Consider the following 16520-nt stretch of genomic DNA (forward strand, 5'->3'; position numbering starts at 1 on the left):
AAGAGTGGTGCGGGGTGACATGCTTGCATGCTGGACTCAAGCAGCAAAAGTTTAAGTCCAAAAACAGATCCCTGAATCAAGGAGAAGAAAACATGAGAGGAGGTAAGGGGGATGCCCGACAGGAAAAGACGCCAAGAAAGCAGAGCAGCGATGAAGCATGATACGAGCTTGGGCCTCAGTGGTTCCTGACATCCAGCTCTCCTGTGAGTTACAAGCAGCTGGGACGGCATGCGTATGTACACTCTGACATTATCACAAGGTACAGACCATGACCTGCGAAACCACTGAAACCACGCGTAACGTGACATGGACTTGGTTAGAGATGGCCCAGTGGAACTGTATTCTCCTGCCCCCCAATAATAGAAACATGGTTATTCTTAGGGCCACTTAATATAGACAGAAAGTCTGAGGAAACTAGATATTAAGGAAGAGCTGAGAATGCTGGGATGGCAAACTCAGTCTTCCTCTCCCAGTCTTTCACACTGCTGTCTACAAGCAGGCCCCTGCCCAGGTACAGGTGGGAGAGAACAAGGAGAGATGACAAGTGGCCCTCGAAATCAGAGGTGGGCCACCCGGCAGTCTCAAGATGACCAAACCAGATCTATTTCAGAAGAATGAATCCCTGGATCCCTGAAGCTGAGGACATATCTGGAAAATAACTTCACAACATTAAAAAATATATACACATGACATAATGCCAAACAAAATGTTTCCTAGTCATTGGCTTCACTGGATTTCCCAACCAGAGTTTATAAATTAGACATACAAAAAAATAAACCATAAGATTCACATTTCCAAACTATCTATACAGAGTTCCCAGAGGGGGTTAACACAGAGATCAAAAAGACAGAGCTATCCCAGTCAAGTGCTTCATGCTGCCATCAGAGACTCCAATGTGACTTCTTAAGTAGTTGGTAACAACCACACAGGTACAGAGGTGGTGAACTGAGTTGGAAGAGTCTTCCTCCTCTCTCAAGAACTGGTCTGTACACTGACAGGAGAGAGAATATCCATTCTGTTCACGTCATCCAAAATGGAAGATTTCATCAGACTAGACCTGGGAGAAAAGGTGGAAATACCGGTAACTTTAATTTCTGTTCACGGTAGAGATAGTCAAAGAAATGGAGGAAGGCTGAAAGAATACCCCTCTATTTCCCTGTCCTCTTGTTTAAGTTTCTATCTCTCCTTAAGAAAGGTCCAGAGACTATGTCCTTTTCCCATATCAGTTCTTGAATTTTGAATCGGATCATGGTGTGTCTCAAGAGAAGGTGAGAATACCAGTGTTTTGAGCAAGACCATTCCTTATGACTGTAACTACTACAAGCCCCGAATGATCTTAGCAACACTAGCCCAGACCCAGAAAATACGAGTGGTATCCATCTCCCTCAGTCACTGGGACAATGAAAACGATGACCTCACAATTTCAAATGTCCCCTGAGAGACAATTTCCAGCTGAAAACAATAAACTGGGAACCATTTCTTCAGAGTCACAAAGACCCTTAGAAAATAGTGCTGGCCTGCAACAACTGGTTCTTAATACCCATTTAGTCCAGAAAGCTTCCTACTCTCCCTGATTTCCAGAGAGCAAACCTGGAGTTAGTAGGAGTTCTCCTAAACTGTCAAAGGTAACCAAGTATTTCCAAAGTTATTCACCTGGTAGGGAGAATCAACAAACTTGATCCTAGAGAGGAATCTTCGCAGCTCCCCACGGCCAATCTTGGGGGTAGTTTCCTTCAGCTGGACCACCTGGCCCTCCATCAGCGCCCACCGCAGACTAAGCTTGCTGACCACCAGGGGTGCTGAATGGCCTTCGGAGCTTGGCTCTGTTGTCCTGGTAACATAAAAGGCATCTTTCCAGAGGTCGTTAATTCCAACTGAGGAAGGACAAAAACAAGAGCAGTTAACAAGGGCAGGTACCTTGTAATAACGGGAGAAGTTTCATTCAACAAAACATTCACTAATTCATACGAGACATCTACTGAGCACCCAATGAACTCATGGTGATAAGCTAGACAGTATGAAGAGGTGGGTGAGAGGATGCCAGTGAAAGGGCACGCTGTTCCGGGTCTTCAGACCTTTACTTCTCTGAAGCTAACTCCAAGAAAGTCTCAACTCAGGAAATGACAGACTATGTTCACTACAGTGAGAATTCAGCAGACAAGAGTTGCTGTCAAAATATGTCCACATGGCTACTGCCTAGCCAGTGTTAAAAGTACTCTCAAGATTCTGGGACCAGCAGTTAGCGTAATGGCTATGTTGCTGGACTCCCATGTAGTCAAACGTGGTTCGCGTCCCGGACCCGGTGGCTTAAAACTCGTGTCAGGCGCATGTGCGTGCGTGCCCAACATCCTGAGAGGAGAATGGAGGAGAAGGGACTGCGGTGTGACCATCCCCCCTGGGGGGTGATTTCTCGCTTTCTGTCTCTCTGTCTCTCTGTCTGTCTGGTGAGCGCACACGCCCTATAGCAAAAACCTCTCCAAAAAAAAAAAACATACTCTCGAGGTTCTTAATTACCATTAGTGTTCACCATTTATTTTATGCTAAGACTGGAAAACGGCTCACACAGATCCAACCACAGGATTTTGCAAGCTCATTCCCCCCACCTCCAGCACCCACTAGATACAACCACAGGACAGGTGTGCTTACAAGCTCCTGATTAGTGGTTTTCCCAGCATACCCCAGCAAATCAAGAGCTACAAGTGTTAGCTAACTTCAACCTCGAAGCAAATAAGTCTGTAGGTAAAGAGCAAGTCTGGTAGTAGCCCAAGAATGCACCAAGAAAGGAGGGAAATGTGGCCAGCCTGTCCTCACTCCACCACCCTTGAATTGAGGACTCTATGAGAAAGAGCCCTCTAGGCCATCCTGACCAGCAGGGGTTGGTGGCTGAGTTCCCAGGGCTGTGGTTTCCTGAATTAAGGGTCTCCAATACAGAATTCCAACTTGGCTTTACAGTACTATTTAGATAGATAAAGTATTGGGTAGTCAGACAAGTCATGACACATTTTTGCATAGACTTTTCCAACGACCCAGTAGAAGAATACTTTCAAAATGTTAACAGTGATTACAAATGATCAGATTATAGGCAATTTCTCTTTTTGATTTTTCTCCTGGCTGCAATATCTATGCAATGTGCATATTCACTATTCAAAAGCAGTCTCCAGCCCAGTCATGGGAACTGGACACACACTGGACATTGCTGCTTGGCAGGCTGAGGTCACATGGGAGGCCCAACCTTGGTTCCTGGCCTACCCCAAAAGCCGTGTGTGGTGACGTACATCTGTGGTTCCAGCTACTCAGGTGACAGAAGGATCACAACCTAGTGAGACCCTGTCTAAGACACTACAGATATAAGCATGCACACACACATATACCACATATACATACACACACACACACACACACACACACACACACACACACCCACATCTCCACTAAATCAATGTCCTGAAAAACATATTCTATCTCCATCACACACCTCACAGTTAATTCCCAATCCTAAACTCCTAGAGGGTCAAGAAACTAATCTCATTTGCACTTCCAGCACCCGGGACAGTGCCTGGCACATGGCTGATGCTCAGTGAGTGTGCATGAATGAGTGGCTGCATGAAGTCCCATGGTAGAGCCCGTGGGAGGGGAGTGCAGCTTCGCCTCAGCCGCCAGCACATGCACAGAGTGATATGGGTTCTCACTGTAGGAACTGGGGCTCCTTCCCAGATGGAGCCCTCCAGCCATGCCCCTCAGCATGGGAGACAAGTGAAAAGCGCACACCCCTCCCGTGGTGGGACACAGTTCCTCCACTCACAGTCAGTACACACTCTGCCCTGGTCTGTGTGCACAGACCCCCACTGTCACTGGAACTCACCCTCTGAGGCTGTCACTGTACCCGTGGCATTGGCCAGATCCAGAAGAATGGAGGGGAAGGCGGGGTGCAGGAGGTACAGGTGGTGACGGCTGGGTGCTTCAGTTCCTAGGGTGACATCCTGACCATGGGCCGCACAAAGGAAGAGCAAAGGTAACTCTACATTCTCACACATGACAGTCCTCAGACGGAAAGGGCAAAGGAGAAAACAGTGATCACTCATTCTGCTTAGTGCTAAACCCCAATCCCGCTGCCAGAATGTGTTTGAAAGAAATTCCCATATACAGAAGATACATTATTCCAAAGAGCTCAACATACTGACTAATCGCTAACTTCTTCATACCATTATCTATAGCTAGAAAGTGTTTTCTCCTTCATAAAAAAAAAATAAAAATAAAAATAAAAAAAAAAACATAGATAGAAAGGAAAGGTGCAGCCCCCAAAAGAGGAATTCGACATTAAGACATGCCCAGGCTCCTGCCTACAGGAGTCCTGGAATATTGGCTCCTCCCTTTCAGCAGGTGTGGATTTATAGAGGCAAAATCTATTTATGAAGACAGAGCGAGGGCCAGCCTGTGGTACGGTGTGTAGGGTGGCTAGATTCCACAAGGCCAACTGCGCAGCTCAAGTCCCAGACCCAGTGGCTTGAGAAACATACCAGGTATATGTGCATGCATGCCCAAAATCCTGAAAGGAGGGAGAGATAGAGGAGAAGGAGAAGGGATTACAGTGTGACCATTGCCATGATGGGTGCCTTCTCACTTTCCATCTCTCTCTCTCTATGAGCACATGAGCCCTCCTGCAAAATAAAATAAGAAAAGGTAGAAGAGAAGAGAGAAAAGAAAAGAAAGGAAAAAAAGAAAAGAAAAAGAAAACAGACTGAATCAAAAACATTTCTTTTCTTTCCTTTTTTTTTTTTTTAATCTTGCCAGAGAGCATGTGTGCTCACCAGAGAGAGACAGAGAAAGAGGGAAAAGGAGAAAGGGCCTCCCATGAGGGACAGCCATGCCACAATCCCTTCTCCGTCTCTCCCTCTTATCAAGATTTCAGGCATAAAGGCACACATGCCTGATGTGTTTTTCAAGTCATTGGGTCAAGACTCAAACTGTGCAGTCCGCCACATGGAATCCAGCTTCCTTAACCACCACACCACCAGCTGACCCTAAAGATATCCTTTCGATAGATATCAAAGACAATTGTGAGCATCAGGCTAAAAAAATTAAAAAGCACAAAAATCATATCAATTCCTGAAATTAGCAATACTGATCAGACAGAAGCACATGAACAATTATAAAACAAAAATCCCAAGGCCTGCGTACAGCACAGAAATGCGAACTGGGACCACCACTGTGGGTCTGACTTCTGCACTGGGACAGGATGGGGCAGGCGCATGCGCGTGCAGCCATGCAGCTGTCAAAGCACAGAGACACTCCTGTTTGGGGAAGTACATGGCTGCTCCCCAAGTGCTTCTCCTGGGACCACCTTGGGCCTCTGCTAGTGGAGGAAATGGAAACCCTGAGGGATGAATACCATCCCCTGATACTACCTCTCCACATGGGAGGAAGACTGCTAAATGAGGAGAGGCAGAGGCAGGAAGCCTATGAGCTCACCCCCACCCTGTGCCCACAAAGCAGGAGAGCACTTTCCACATGCCCTTCAGATCTCAGGAAAAAAAGGACAGCTAACATGACAAGAAAAATGGCCAAACGCCTTCCTCACTGCCTACAAAGCCCAAATCCCTTGGCAGGAAAACCAGGCTTATACCGCTTAACCAGAATCCGCCTTTTCCAGACTCCAACCTCAATTGTTTACCCGCCCATCCCATGCCTCAAGAATATCTGATAGTTAAAAAACAAAAACAAAAAAATCTGATTGTCACCCAAACATGAGCTTTGCTTTGCTCTTGCTGCTGCCAATCGTATTATTTCCCTATTAGCCTAACAATCCTCTCTACCCCATCTCCACCCATGAAAATACTTCGTGTCCCTAACCGCCCCAGGCAAAATTAATATCCCTCTCCTTTTGTGCTTCCCTCTAAATGTATATATACCTCTGTTAGAGCATTTGTAGATGTTGTTTTATAGTTACTTAGAGAACCTTATATTTGAGTCATTTGGTCTAATCCCCACCTTTTCCTGTATGAGGAAATCAGGAAGTTGAAATACTAGGTGAAGTGCCCATGTTAACATGTTAGGTAGGACATGGCAGAGTGAAAGCTGTCACTGAGATTGTAGGTAAATCTGGTCCTCAAAATCAGGAACTCCAGTAGCATCTTCATTAATGGCTCAAGAACTTGAGGCGCAGAAGATTTAAGTAACTTGGTGAGAGCTGACAGTTAATATACTCAGGACCCAGGCTCCCTCAGGCTCTCCATCCGTAGACCATCTCTCCTCTCTAGAGGCCCACAGCTGTTTCCATTTTACCCATTCTATCTTTTCCATAGATCCCTACAGAGATCACAGTGCCTGGCACATAGTAGGTGCTGAGCCTAGAAGGGTTTCACTGAACTGAGTCAGGGAGGCTCTTACTGAAACAGTCCCAGGCCTCTATTATAGGTAGCACTCTACCTTGTCTGCCACACTGAAATGCTGCAGCATGACACGAAAGACTTCCTAAATTCTGGGCTTCCGGGCATCAGACCTTTTCCCCCCTCACTCCCCCAGCTGAGCACTCAGCTTTGGCCTGGTCGATGTCCCACTCCAGCTGCTCTGCCCCAGCCTCCCCACCCATTTCTGCAGTCTCAGTCTATTCGCCTCAAAGCCCCTCCATGAACTCTCTCTGCTTACTCTGGACCAGGCCTGACAATCTCTCCTCCTCAACAGCTCCAACACATACGAGCTAGCTGTCTCTTTGGACGTGATGGCTTCGTCCACCTCCCATGGTCAGTAGCAAGTACTTAGGGGCTGCTGTCTGTCAATGTTTGCATTCTTGGCCGAGAGGCAAAGGTGGGGGCACATGGCTCAGGAGGAAAAGCGGTCCTTGCTTTTCCCATGTGCCTGCTGACTTGTCCCAACCCCCAACCCCTCAGTCACATAACATCTCTGGACCCCAGACAGCCCTGCAGAGCAGCTGCCATCTAGCAGAGTGAAAAAGGCCTCTTGCAGGCTTACTCACAGAACTGGGAGACACAGCTGACAGCCCTTCGGCCCAGAAAAGGAAGACAGACTTCTGGTCTGAAGTCACGGCTGAGGTGGTTGGTGTTTCTTTCATGTGACAAGGAGCGCTATAACTCCAAGTGATGGAGCCAGAGTCACCATCTACCACCATCATCTGCGAAAGAGAAGACATACAGTCCATCCTGAGCAAAGCAGCCAGCAAGAAAACACACAGAAATAGGTTGGCTCTGTGGCGAGATGGTTAAGGCAGCTGGATCCTTCTTGGTTGGACTACATGGTTCAAGTTCCAGACCCATGGCTCAAGAAATACATGAGATGTGTGTGCATGCATACCCAAAATCCCAAAAGAAGGGAGAAGAGAAGAAGGGATGGTGGCAAGATCATTCCCCATGGGGGTGCTTTTTCTCCTCACCCTCTCTCTGACAAGTCCACGCACTTTCTAGCAAAAACGAATACACAAGCAAAACAAACACACACACAGGCTCCAAAAAAAATAGACAAAAGCCCACAGATATTCAAATAATACATGTATTAACAGATGGTGCTTCTGAGATGTAAACAATTTGGGTGTTCAGAGGATTAAATAAATGTCTAGGAACCAGGACTCAGATTTCTGCAGCACTCGTTCCCACTGAATAGACTCAGTGGGAAGGGGATATTATGAATCATCTCGCCTTTTACAGACACAGGCAGGAGCTCAGATTACTCCGTGTCTGTGACAGTTCTCAGACAGAAAGAGCAGCCCTGGAGAAGTGGGCCTGAAACCAGATGCCCACAGCAGCACCTCCTTATCGTTTCCTCCATTGCACAACTGCAAAAACCATGCAGGAAACATCTACCAAGTGAACACTGCATCCTGCCTGTGCCCTGTGTTAAGAGCTTTATGGATTCGACTCAGTTTTTATCATGGCATATGAGTTCAGCCTAAGAGTGGTCTCAAATTTAAAGGCCCACAGGCTAAACAGGTGAAAAATAAATTAAGAAGGGTTTGTTTCTCTCAAAGGATAATTAAAGGGATAATTAAATCTTCTCTTCACCCAAATATCTCATATCTCACAGATGGAGAGCCTCTCGTTTGTCATACTCCCCAGGAAACCCCCCACCTCCTGTCTTTATTCCTCTCTTCAGTGCCTCTGTTCTTCAGAACTGGGGGATCTAAATCTCTTTTGACAACCACTTGTCCTTCTTTTCTGGCGCTGGAGTTCTGCCCTTCTCTGCCCATGCTCAGATTCTACAGCACAAAAGATTCTGAACCAACCTGGCGGAGACAAGTTCCTCCGGGTGAGCAGAGGAAAAAGAGACTAGCAGTTTACGATGCCCTTGGGTAATCCTGGGGAGAAGCAAGTCTAGAGACACTACAATAGAAAACTATATTTGGTCACACAAGTGTATCAGTGCATTTCACTGTCATAATAGCCCTGGGAAGGCAGGCAATATTATTACCCATTTCATAAATATAGAAACTAGTGAAATTTATAATTTGCCCAAGGTCATCAATAAGTTCTAGAGCCAGGATTAAAACCCAGAGAGGAAACATCAGCACCTCGAGTTTTTACCAACCTATTAGATGCCCTTCCCTTTACTGCCAATAAGAATTCCAGTCTCTAGCTGGAAGTTCCTTTTAACTACAACCAGATCCTACTTCCTTCCCATATAGCACTGCAGGAAGGCTCTCCCATTGTATCTGTCTTCTGCCCATGATCAAACAACCCAATGGTCTCCAATCTCATCCAAATTTGGTTGCCTTGCTTAGGGGGCCTTCTACAAGCGGACCTCATTAAGCTCTCTGCCAGGAATCCATTTAGCCCATCCCTATGTCTCTATCCAGCAAATTTCCCCTCTTCGCCATGAATCTGCATATCCAGTTCCTAAAGCATCTCTGGGCTCCACAGCCCTCCAACTCTCCTACATACACAGTTCTCCATGTCTATAGAGCCACCATGGGTAGACCTCAACAACAGCATTTGCCACCTGAGGTAGAGCTAGGAACCCTAAGGGACCACAAGATGGACTACGAGGTACCCAAGAGCAGGTGCCCCAAGGGATTATGAGCTTCCCAAGAGCAATGGTCCTGTCATTACTCTGCATTCCCAGAATCTAACACAGAGTTTGCACATATCTTACGTGAAGGTTAAGTGGTTACTGAATTCTTTTTCTCTCAGGAAAGAGTATATAATGTGTGTGCATGCATGTTGTAGTAATGATCAGCCAAAAAGCTAGATAGATTATATTAAAAAGATATATTTTAAACTCTGTAATTCTGCCTGAAATGTCAAAAGAATGAAAACTACCTCCCCAGAACCTTCATATTCTACCATCAGAATGATCTGTTCTGTGTCCTCAGAATATGCCAGACTGTCTCTGTCTCTGGGCTTCTGGTCTGGGTGTTCCTGACCTGGTAGGCCTTCCTATACACATAAATATACGATTCAGTTTAAAGGTCCTGCTCATATTTCCCTCTTTTGTAATATCTTCCATAAAAACCCAGCCAATAGAGCTAACCTGCCTTCTCTGAAACCTCAGGAATATATGCGGGAACTTCAAAAAGTTGGAGGGAAAAACATGGAATTAAAGTACGAGTTCAAGTTGGTGCAAAAAGAATTTGAAATCCATGTATAGCTTTTCATAAAAGGCAATTTTCCATGAAATTTTTGAAGATACCCCCCCACACACACACGCACACATATAGAGTAGTGAAATATTACATTTATTTATACCCACCTCTCCCAAGAGATTTCAGATGACTCCTCCTGCCTGACCGTAAGTTACAGGTCCAAAAAAGGGACTTCCTGTACAGGAAACAGACTGACCTAGAAAAGCTTCCAATCTGTATATTTTAGTACTCAATCTACTCTATTCAGCTAGACTTTGAGTTCTTTGAAGGGACCATACTTCAGGTTCTTTTCATTCCTCACAGTGTCTAGCACAGGGCAGAACACAAAGTACATACTTCATGTACGTTTTGATTGATTGGGATCCCAAAGCTTTACCTTTCTCATTCCAACTCCATCCTGTGTCTGCAGCAAGAAGTCTAATGTCTGGTCATCAGTGAAATACCCCGGAGTGGGCTGGCTGCAAATTAGGACAGAGAAACAATCAATAGTGAATAAGAAAAAGGAAAGCAAGGAATTTGTTTTCCCCCTTGTCTGGCATCTGCCCCACATATCAGGCAATTGTTCTAGGTACATTTTACACATGGAGAGCGGATTAACAGCACACGTGAGGAAGAGCACACTGCAAACCTGTGCAGGCCTTGCAGGCTCAAGGTCCAGTAAGGTGTAAGGTTTTGCCCTCGAAGCAGGACCAGGCTTTGTCTGGTTGTAATCAGGAGGTTGCTGCAGTTGGAATCCGGTGCCTTTACCATCTGGAGAAGCTCGACACCATCACTGAATTAAGGAAGACCCCAACAGTTAGTCTCTGGCTTGGATGAAATTTCTGAATCCATTGGTTGTAGATATTGCTCTCAGCGCACACACATTTGTGCATACGCTTGGATTCATTTACCGCCATTATCTGATCAAGTGGGGACACTCTGTCATTCCAGGTGAATCTCATTTTCTTGACCTTTAGAAACCAAGAATTAGAAAATTCCCAACACATTCAAAGAAGCTCAAGGGAAAGTGGCATGGTATAATACCTCTCGCTTTGGGGCCTCTGGGAGAGGTAACAGAGCCCAGTAAAATGGCAGAGAGGATGAAGGAGATTTAGACAGGAGGTTTGACATCGTCGATAAGCTTGTATGGCAACTCATGGCATACAATCCATCAGATTAGTCCTTTCTCTGTACCACCGGGACCATTCTATTTAATACATGTCAAACTCACTGAAACAACATAATATTGCCTTAGAAAATGATTTGAAACTTCTGGTAGAAAAGAATAAAATAATTATTACCCAGGAGTGGGGATAAATAAGTAAAATCCACTGCATGTGACAAACTACATGCATTTAGTTAAGAAAATAAATAAAAACAAAAAATAATATTTCATGGCACTATCCTTCCATCAAGATGATGCATCAACAAAGAGAAAAATACATCAGCACAGTTTTACAAAGAGTTGTTTTAAATCCATCTGTTTCCCTACCTAAAAGTTCTCCAGCCTCAGTTTCTCCTACTCTGACCTGGCACCCTGAATAAATATCCATCCTTGCAATTCCATGTGACATGATCCTGCATCATGGACCCCAATATACAGATGTCAACACATTATGTTACCAAGGGATGAAAACCTCTCAGATCAGAAGATAGTACAGTAAGAAGGCACTGATTTCCCCAACCTCTGCCCACACATTCACCAGCCCAACCGAACACAAGGATCCCATGGCACATGAGTCCACAGGGGCCCACACCGCGACCGAGGAGGTATGTCCACCCTACCTGTACACGTCAATGAGCTCAGACAGGTTGATGGATCTTCGCTTCTCCCATTCTGGCTCCTCTATCTGCAGAGAGGGTGGTGAGCTGTCTCGATTCTGGGCCTGAACAAAAATGTCCCGCAGGGCGACAGCTTGTATATTTCCTAGCACCACAGGAAGAACCAAGACTGAGAAGCTGGATTACAAAGAAGCATCCCAGGAGGAGGATCTGCGCAAGAGACTCAGAGCCTGATCAGTCAGGTCTAACAGGGCCACCCAGACTGGTCCAACGTGGACTGAGAGGGGAAGTCAGTGGGCACAGGCTGGACAGTCTTCTCTTTAGAGAAGGCAAGGGCAAGCAGGGTTAAAAACCTGCACTAGGTCAGGGTGGGGTGGGAGAGGGAAAGGTCCCAACAGTGGGAGGTAGCGAAAGGGCTGTTGTCAGCACTTCCTGAGCTTTCACCCTGTGTCATCGCGGAGGCCTCACCACATACACCCGTGGGAAAAGTAGTAAAAACAAGCCTTGTTTCTTACCAAAACCAAACAGGATGTAGACAGCCCCATTTGTGGTGATGTAAACCTGAGGACCAATCAGATTCCCCACTCCCACGATGTTGTACTTCACAGGCCGGCCCACCGGGCTACCTGAGCGGCCAGACACCAGCAGAAAGCACAGATCTGGCTGAAGAGGTGAGAGAAGAGGGCTGAGTCAACAGAAGCCCTACGTCCTACTCGAACAGCGTCTCACTCACTGCCTCCTCAAAGCTCAGGGTTCAGAAGCACTGCCTAATTGTGGAAAGTGCAAAGCCAAATCTACATCCCTTATTTTCCTGAAAGAATGGAGGGGAGGCAAATGTCCCATTCTTTTATTAGATAAAGTGCAAAGGGTATCCCATGATAGCTCCAATAATTTCTCAGAAGCACATTACTGCTAACCAAACAGTCTCTTGAGCACAGAATTCCACCCTCAAGCAAAATACAGGACAACTGCCCCCCCCCCATCTCATTCCCATCCCCATATCTGGAAATCCCCAGCAATACCGGTCCCAACTAGAATCAATCTGGGTGGTGCTCTCCCATCATAACATCAGATGTCTAACATTTTCGTGAAGGGCCAGACAGTAAATATTTCGGGCCTTGCCAGCCGGGTGATCTCCACAACAGCTATTCTCCTCCGCTGTTCTAGCATGCAGACAGTCACAGGCAGTGCAAGAATGGATGTGGCTGTGTTCCAATCAAACATTACTTACAAAAGCGAGCCGTGGGCCAAATGTGGCTTACAGGTCATAGCTCGTCAATCTCATTCTAGAGGATTTTCTTTTGGGAATAGACTCACTAATGAGAAATGTGGGGATTGTATCAATATCTTGACATCAATAAAGCTTTTGAGAGACTTTATCATCATGAATTCTTAAAAACGTGTTAAGTGTGGTTTGCAGGATATCCAGGAAAAGGTACTTATAAGGCCAAAACTAACCTAGAGGGGGTTTTGGTGAATTATTATAACACTCTGTAATTGCCTCATTCCATTAAACATTCTTTTTTTCCCTATAGGGCATGTGCGCTCACCAGAGAGGGAAAGGGCAGGAAGAGTGAGAAATCATCCCCGAGGGGGCAAGGCCCTATCACAATCCCTTTTCCACCAGTTTTCTTTTGGAATTTTGAGTGTGCACATACATGTGCCCAGCATGATTTTTTTTTTTGGGGGGGGGAGAGATTTTTGCTATAGGGCGTGTGCTCTCACTAGAGAGACAGAGAGAGACAGAGAGACAGAAAGCGAGAAATCACCCCCCGAGGGGGTGGCCATGCCGCAATCCCTTCTCCTGCATTCTCCTGTCAGGGTTTTGGGCATGCACGCACAAGCGCCCGGTATGAGTTTAAGCCACAGGGTCCGGGACATGAACCACGGTTGACTACATGGGAGTTCAGCAACATAGCCATTACACTAAGTGCTGGTCCCAGCCCAGCATAATTTTTAAGCAGCTGGGTCCAGGACTCAAAGTGTGCAGTTGGCCATATGGGACCCAGCTTAACCAACACGATACCACCTGGCAGATCTGGGTATCACATTTTAAGAGAGGTATAAATGAAATGGAGTGTAAAGGAAAAGAAATCAAGAAAAAAGAGAGCTTTCGACTTCCTCTTACCTGAGAAACACTATGAATAATTGGGGATATTGAGCCTCCAGAAGAGTAGACTCAAAGAGACCAGGCTGATGGTAAAGGGCTTGCAAATGGAACAGGGATTAGATTCATTCAGAACTCTGTAAGACTGAAGCTAGAACAATGAACAGAAGCTACAAGAAAGCAGATTTCCTATCAGTATAACAGAACTTTCTAGAGCTGAACAAAAAACAAAATGAACTACCTTACTGATCAGTGCTATTCCAGTCTGAGTGCTCAAGAAGAGTCTGAGTACCAAGATGTCTGGAATGCTGAATCAGAGAGCTCAGCACGGTGAGAGGGTCAACATGACTTCCAAGGTCCCTCCCCACTAATGTTCTAGATCAGACAAACTCCCCATCCCAAACTAGGTCCAGTTCTCCAAGTTCGCCTCACTCAACCCAGATCTAAGACTGCAAGCGCTCTAAGGCATAGAGTCAATATGTTTTCATCCTTGAGAAGAGAGAGCCTTCCGTTGGAGCTTGCACAGGTTCCCTGGACCCTTTGTTGCTGGTATAGAGGTCAGGGGATAAACCTATTGCTCTGAACCCATCACCTCTCCAATAAATAGAACTATCACTTTTTAGGCAGAATGGAAATAATTCTATATCTGTACAATGTTGTACAAATGAGTAAGATCTGTGGACAAGATGGGCAATACATTGGATAGAAACACACACAAAAAGATATAGGGTAAAGTAGAAAAGAAACCAAATCCTATAAGAGACCACCTTACTGCCAAAGCGTCTGAGAAAAGCTTAGGAATAAAGATTTAAAATAGAGAGAATTCTGTTCATTAATTTATCCTTTCCTGCCATTTAGGGAAAAGACTATCATTATTTTATCTGTGTATAGAATAATTGGTTCCACAACCCAAATGTCCACAAACAGATGAATGGATTGAAAAAGTGTGGCACATATACTCCATGGAATACTATGCAGCCACAAAAAAAAACAAGACCAGGGGCTGGCAGGTGTTGTGGTGGTTAAGGGCGCTGGATTCCCACATGGCCAACCCCAGTTCACGTCCTGGACCTGGCGGCTTGCTTTCTCACTTTCTCTCTTTCTCTCTCTATCATTGTTTCTCTTTGGTCAAATCTCTCTCTCATTCTGTTCCTCTCTGGTCAAATAAAAAATAAATAAATAAATAAATAAACAAACAAGACCCTGGTATTTGATAGAAAGTGGACAAACATGAAAGATTTATTGCTGAGTGAAGCAAGTCAGGCTATAAAACAGAGACATTATATGTCTCCACTTAACATATACCGACTGTCGGCACTCTATGGTGGAGACTGAAAGACTGGAGGGCATAAAAGCATTGAAAATTGTTATGGACACTGGAGACAAAGTGGAAGGAGAGTGGGAGAGGAAAAGAGTACAAGAAGGGAAATTTGGGGAAAACTGGAGAAGACAGACATTGGTGGGACACAGATATCATTTGTTGCCTGTTGATGATATTGTGTATAGTACTCCCAGCTTGCCTGGTGTGTGGTATAGATCATGTTGGGCAAAATCTCTTTACAATCTAAATAATGTATAGCGATTGAATATATAAATAAATAATCATAATAAAAGAATAACCAGTTCCAATGCGATGAAGTTCTAGCAAAGCATAATCTAGGACTATAATTTTAGAGCCACTGACTAGAATCAAAGCCCGCCAGGACAAGCAGTTAGTGTAATGGCTATGTCACTGAACTGCCATGTAGTCAACCGCAGTCCAAGCTCCAGGCCCAGTGGCTTAAATTCACACTGGGCGCATATGCGTGCGTGCCCAAGATCCCAAGAGGAGAATGGAGGAGAAGGGATTGTGGCGTGACCATCCCCCCTGGAGGGTGATTTCTCACTTTCTGTCTCTCTGTCTCTGTCTTTCTGGCAAGCATACATGCCCTATAGCGAAAACCTCTACAAAAAAAAAAAACGCCCATTAACATATACAAACAGGTGGTCCTTGAACAACACAGGTTTAAACTATGTGGATTCACTTATGTGCAGCTTGCTTTATAGATATATTGGAAAATATAGCAAAGTACTGACGGTATTTTTTCTCTCTTATGATTTCTTCAAATATTTTTTCTCTTTATTATAAAAATACAGTATATATAATACTGTGTGTATAGAACATATATATAATACTGTATGTTCAGAACATACAAACTATGTGTTAATCATCTTTTTATGTTATCAGTAAGAATTCTGGTCAACAGCAGGCTATTAGTAAAGTTCTAGGGAATTAAAAGTTATAAGGGGACCAGCAGATGGCGTAATGGTTGCATGGCTGGATTCTCACATAGTCGACCACAATTTGGGTCCCAGACCCAGTGGTTTGGAACTTATGCCAGGTGTACGTGCATGTGTGCCCAGAATCCTGCGGGGGAGAGTGGAAGAGAGGGGATTGTGGTATGGTCATTCCCCTCGTGGGGGTGACTTCTAGCTTTCTGTCTCTCTCTCTCTGTCTCTCCAGTGAGTGCATGTGCCCTATAGCAAACATCTCTCTTAAAAAAAAAAAAAAAGAATGCTCAGTCAGAAAAGCACTTGTACATCTATGTTTATTGTGGCATTATTCACGATTGCTAAGACATGGAACCAACCTAAATGTCCACGAACAGACAAAATTAAAAAAGTGTGGTACATATTCTCTATAAAATACTTTTTAGCCATTAAAAAAAAAAAAAACAAGACCCTGGCATTTCATAAAAGTGGTCAAATATGGAGGATTTATTGCTGTGTGAAGCAAGCCAGACTATGAAAGAAAGATAATGTATGTCTCCATTTAATATATACCACTATGTACGCATGGTAGAGACTCAAAGACTGGAGGGCTTAAAGGCAGTAAAGATGGTTATGGATGCTGGAGACGGTGTGGAAGGAGGGTGAGAGAAAGGAAGAATATAGGGAAGGAAATCAGAGAGAAAAAATAGAGAGGCAAGACATCTGTGGGACACAGAAATGGTTTATTATGCTTCCAGCCCAACACCCAGCAAAAAGCCAGGCAGGGTGGTCTCTGTCTTCTTTCTGTCTCTG

The 16520-nt window shown here is 45.0% G+C and overlaps 1 protein-coding gene across 1 annotated transcript in view; it reads right to left on the bottom strand.

The window, feature by feature from the left end:
• Positions 1–115: 115 nt before the first annotated feature.
• FAM234B (family with sequence similarity 234 member B) overlaps positions 116–16520 on the bottom strand; it is a 40066-nt gene continuing 23661 nt past the window's right edge. The window contains exons 6-13 of the mRNA XM_006164783.3: positions 11866–12013; positions 11354–11495; positions 10218–10361; positions 9966–10047; positions 6974–7129; positions 3863–3980; positions 1654–1874; positions 116–1057 (exon numbers count right to left, since the gene is read on the bottom strand). Of these exons, the coding sequence (XP_006164845.2) occupies positions 1052–1057; positions 1654–1874; positions 3863–3980; positions 6974–7129; positions 9966–10047; positions 10218–10361; positions 11354–11495; positions 11866–12013 (1017 nt within the window). The 3' untranslated portion in view covers positions 116–1051. The remainder of the gene's footprint in view (positions 1058–1653; positions 1875–3862; positions 3981–6973; positions 7130–9965; positions 10048–10217; positions 10362–11353; positions 11496–11865; positions 12014–16520) is intronic.

The sequence above is a fragment of the Tupaia chinensis genome, unplaced genomic scaffold (assembly GCF_000334495.1).
Source record: "Tupaia chinensis unplaced genomic scaffold, TupChi_1.0 Scaffold143728_1, whole genome shotgun sequence".
Lineage (NCBI taxonomy): Eukaryota > Metazoa > Chordata > Mammalia > Scandentia > Tupaiidae > Tupaia > Tupaia belangeri.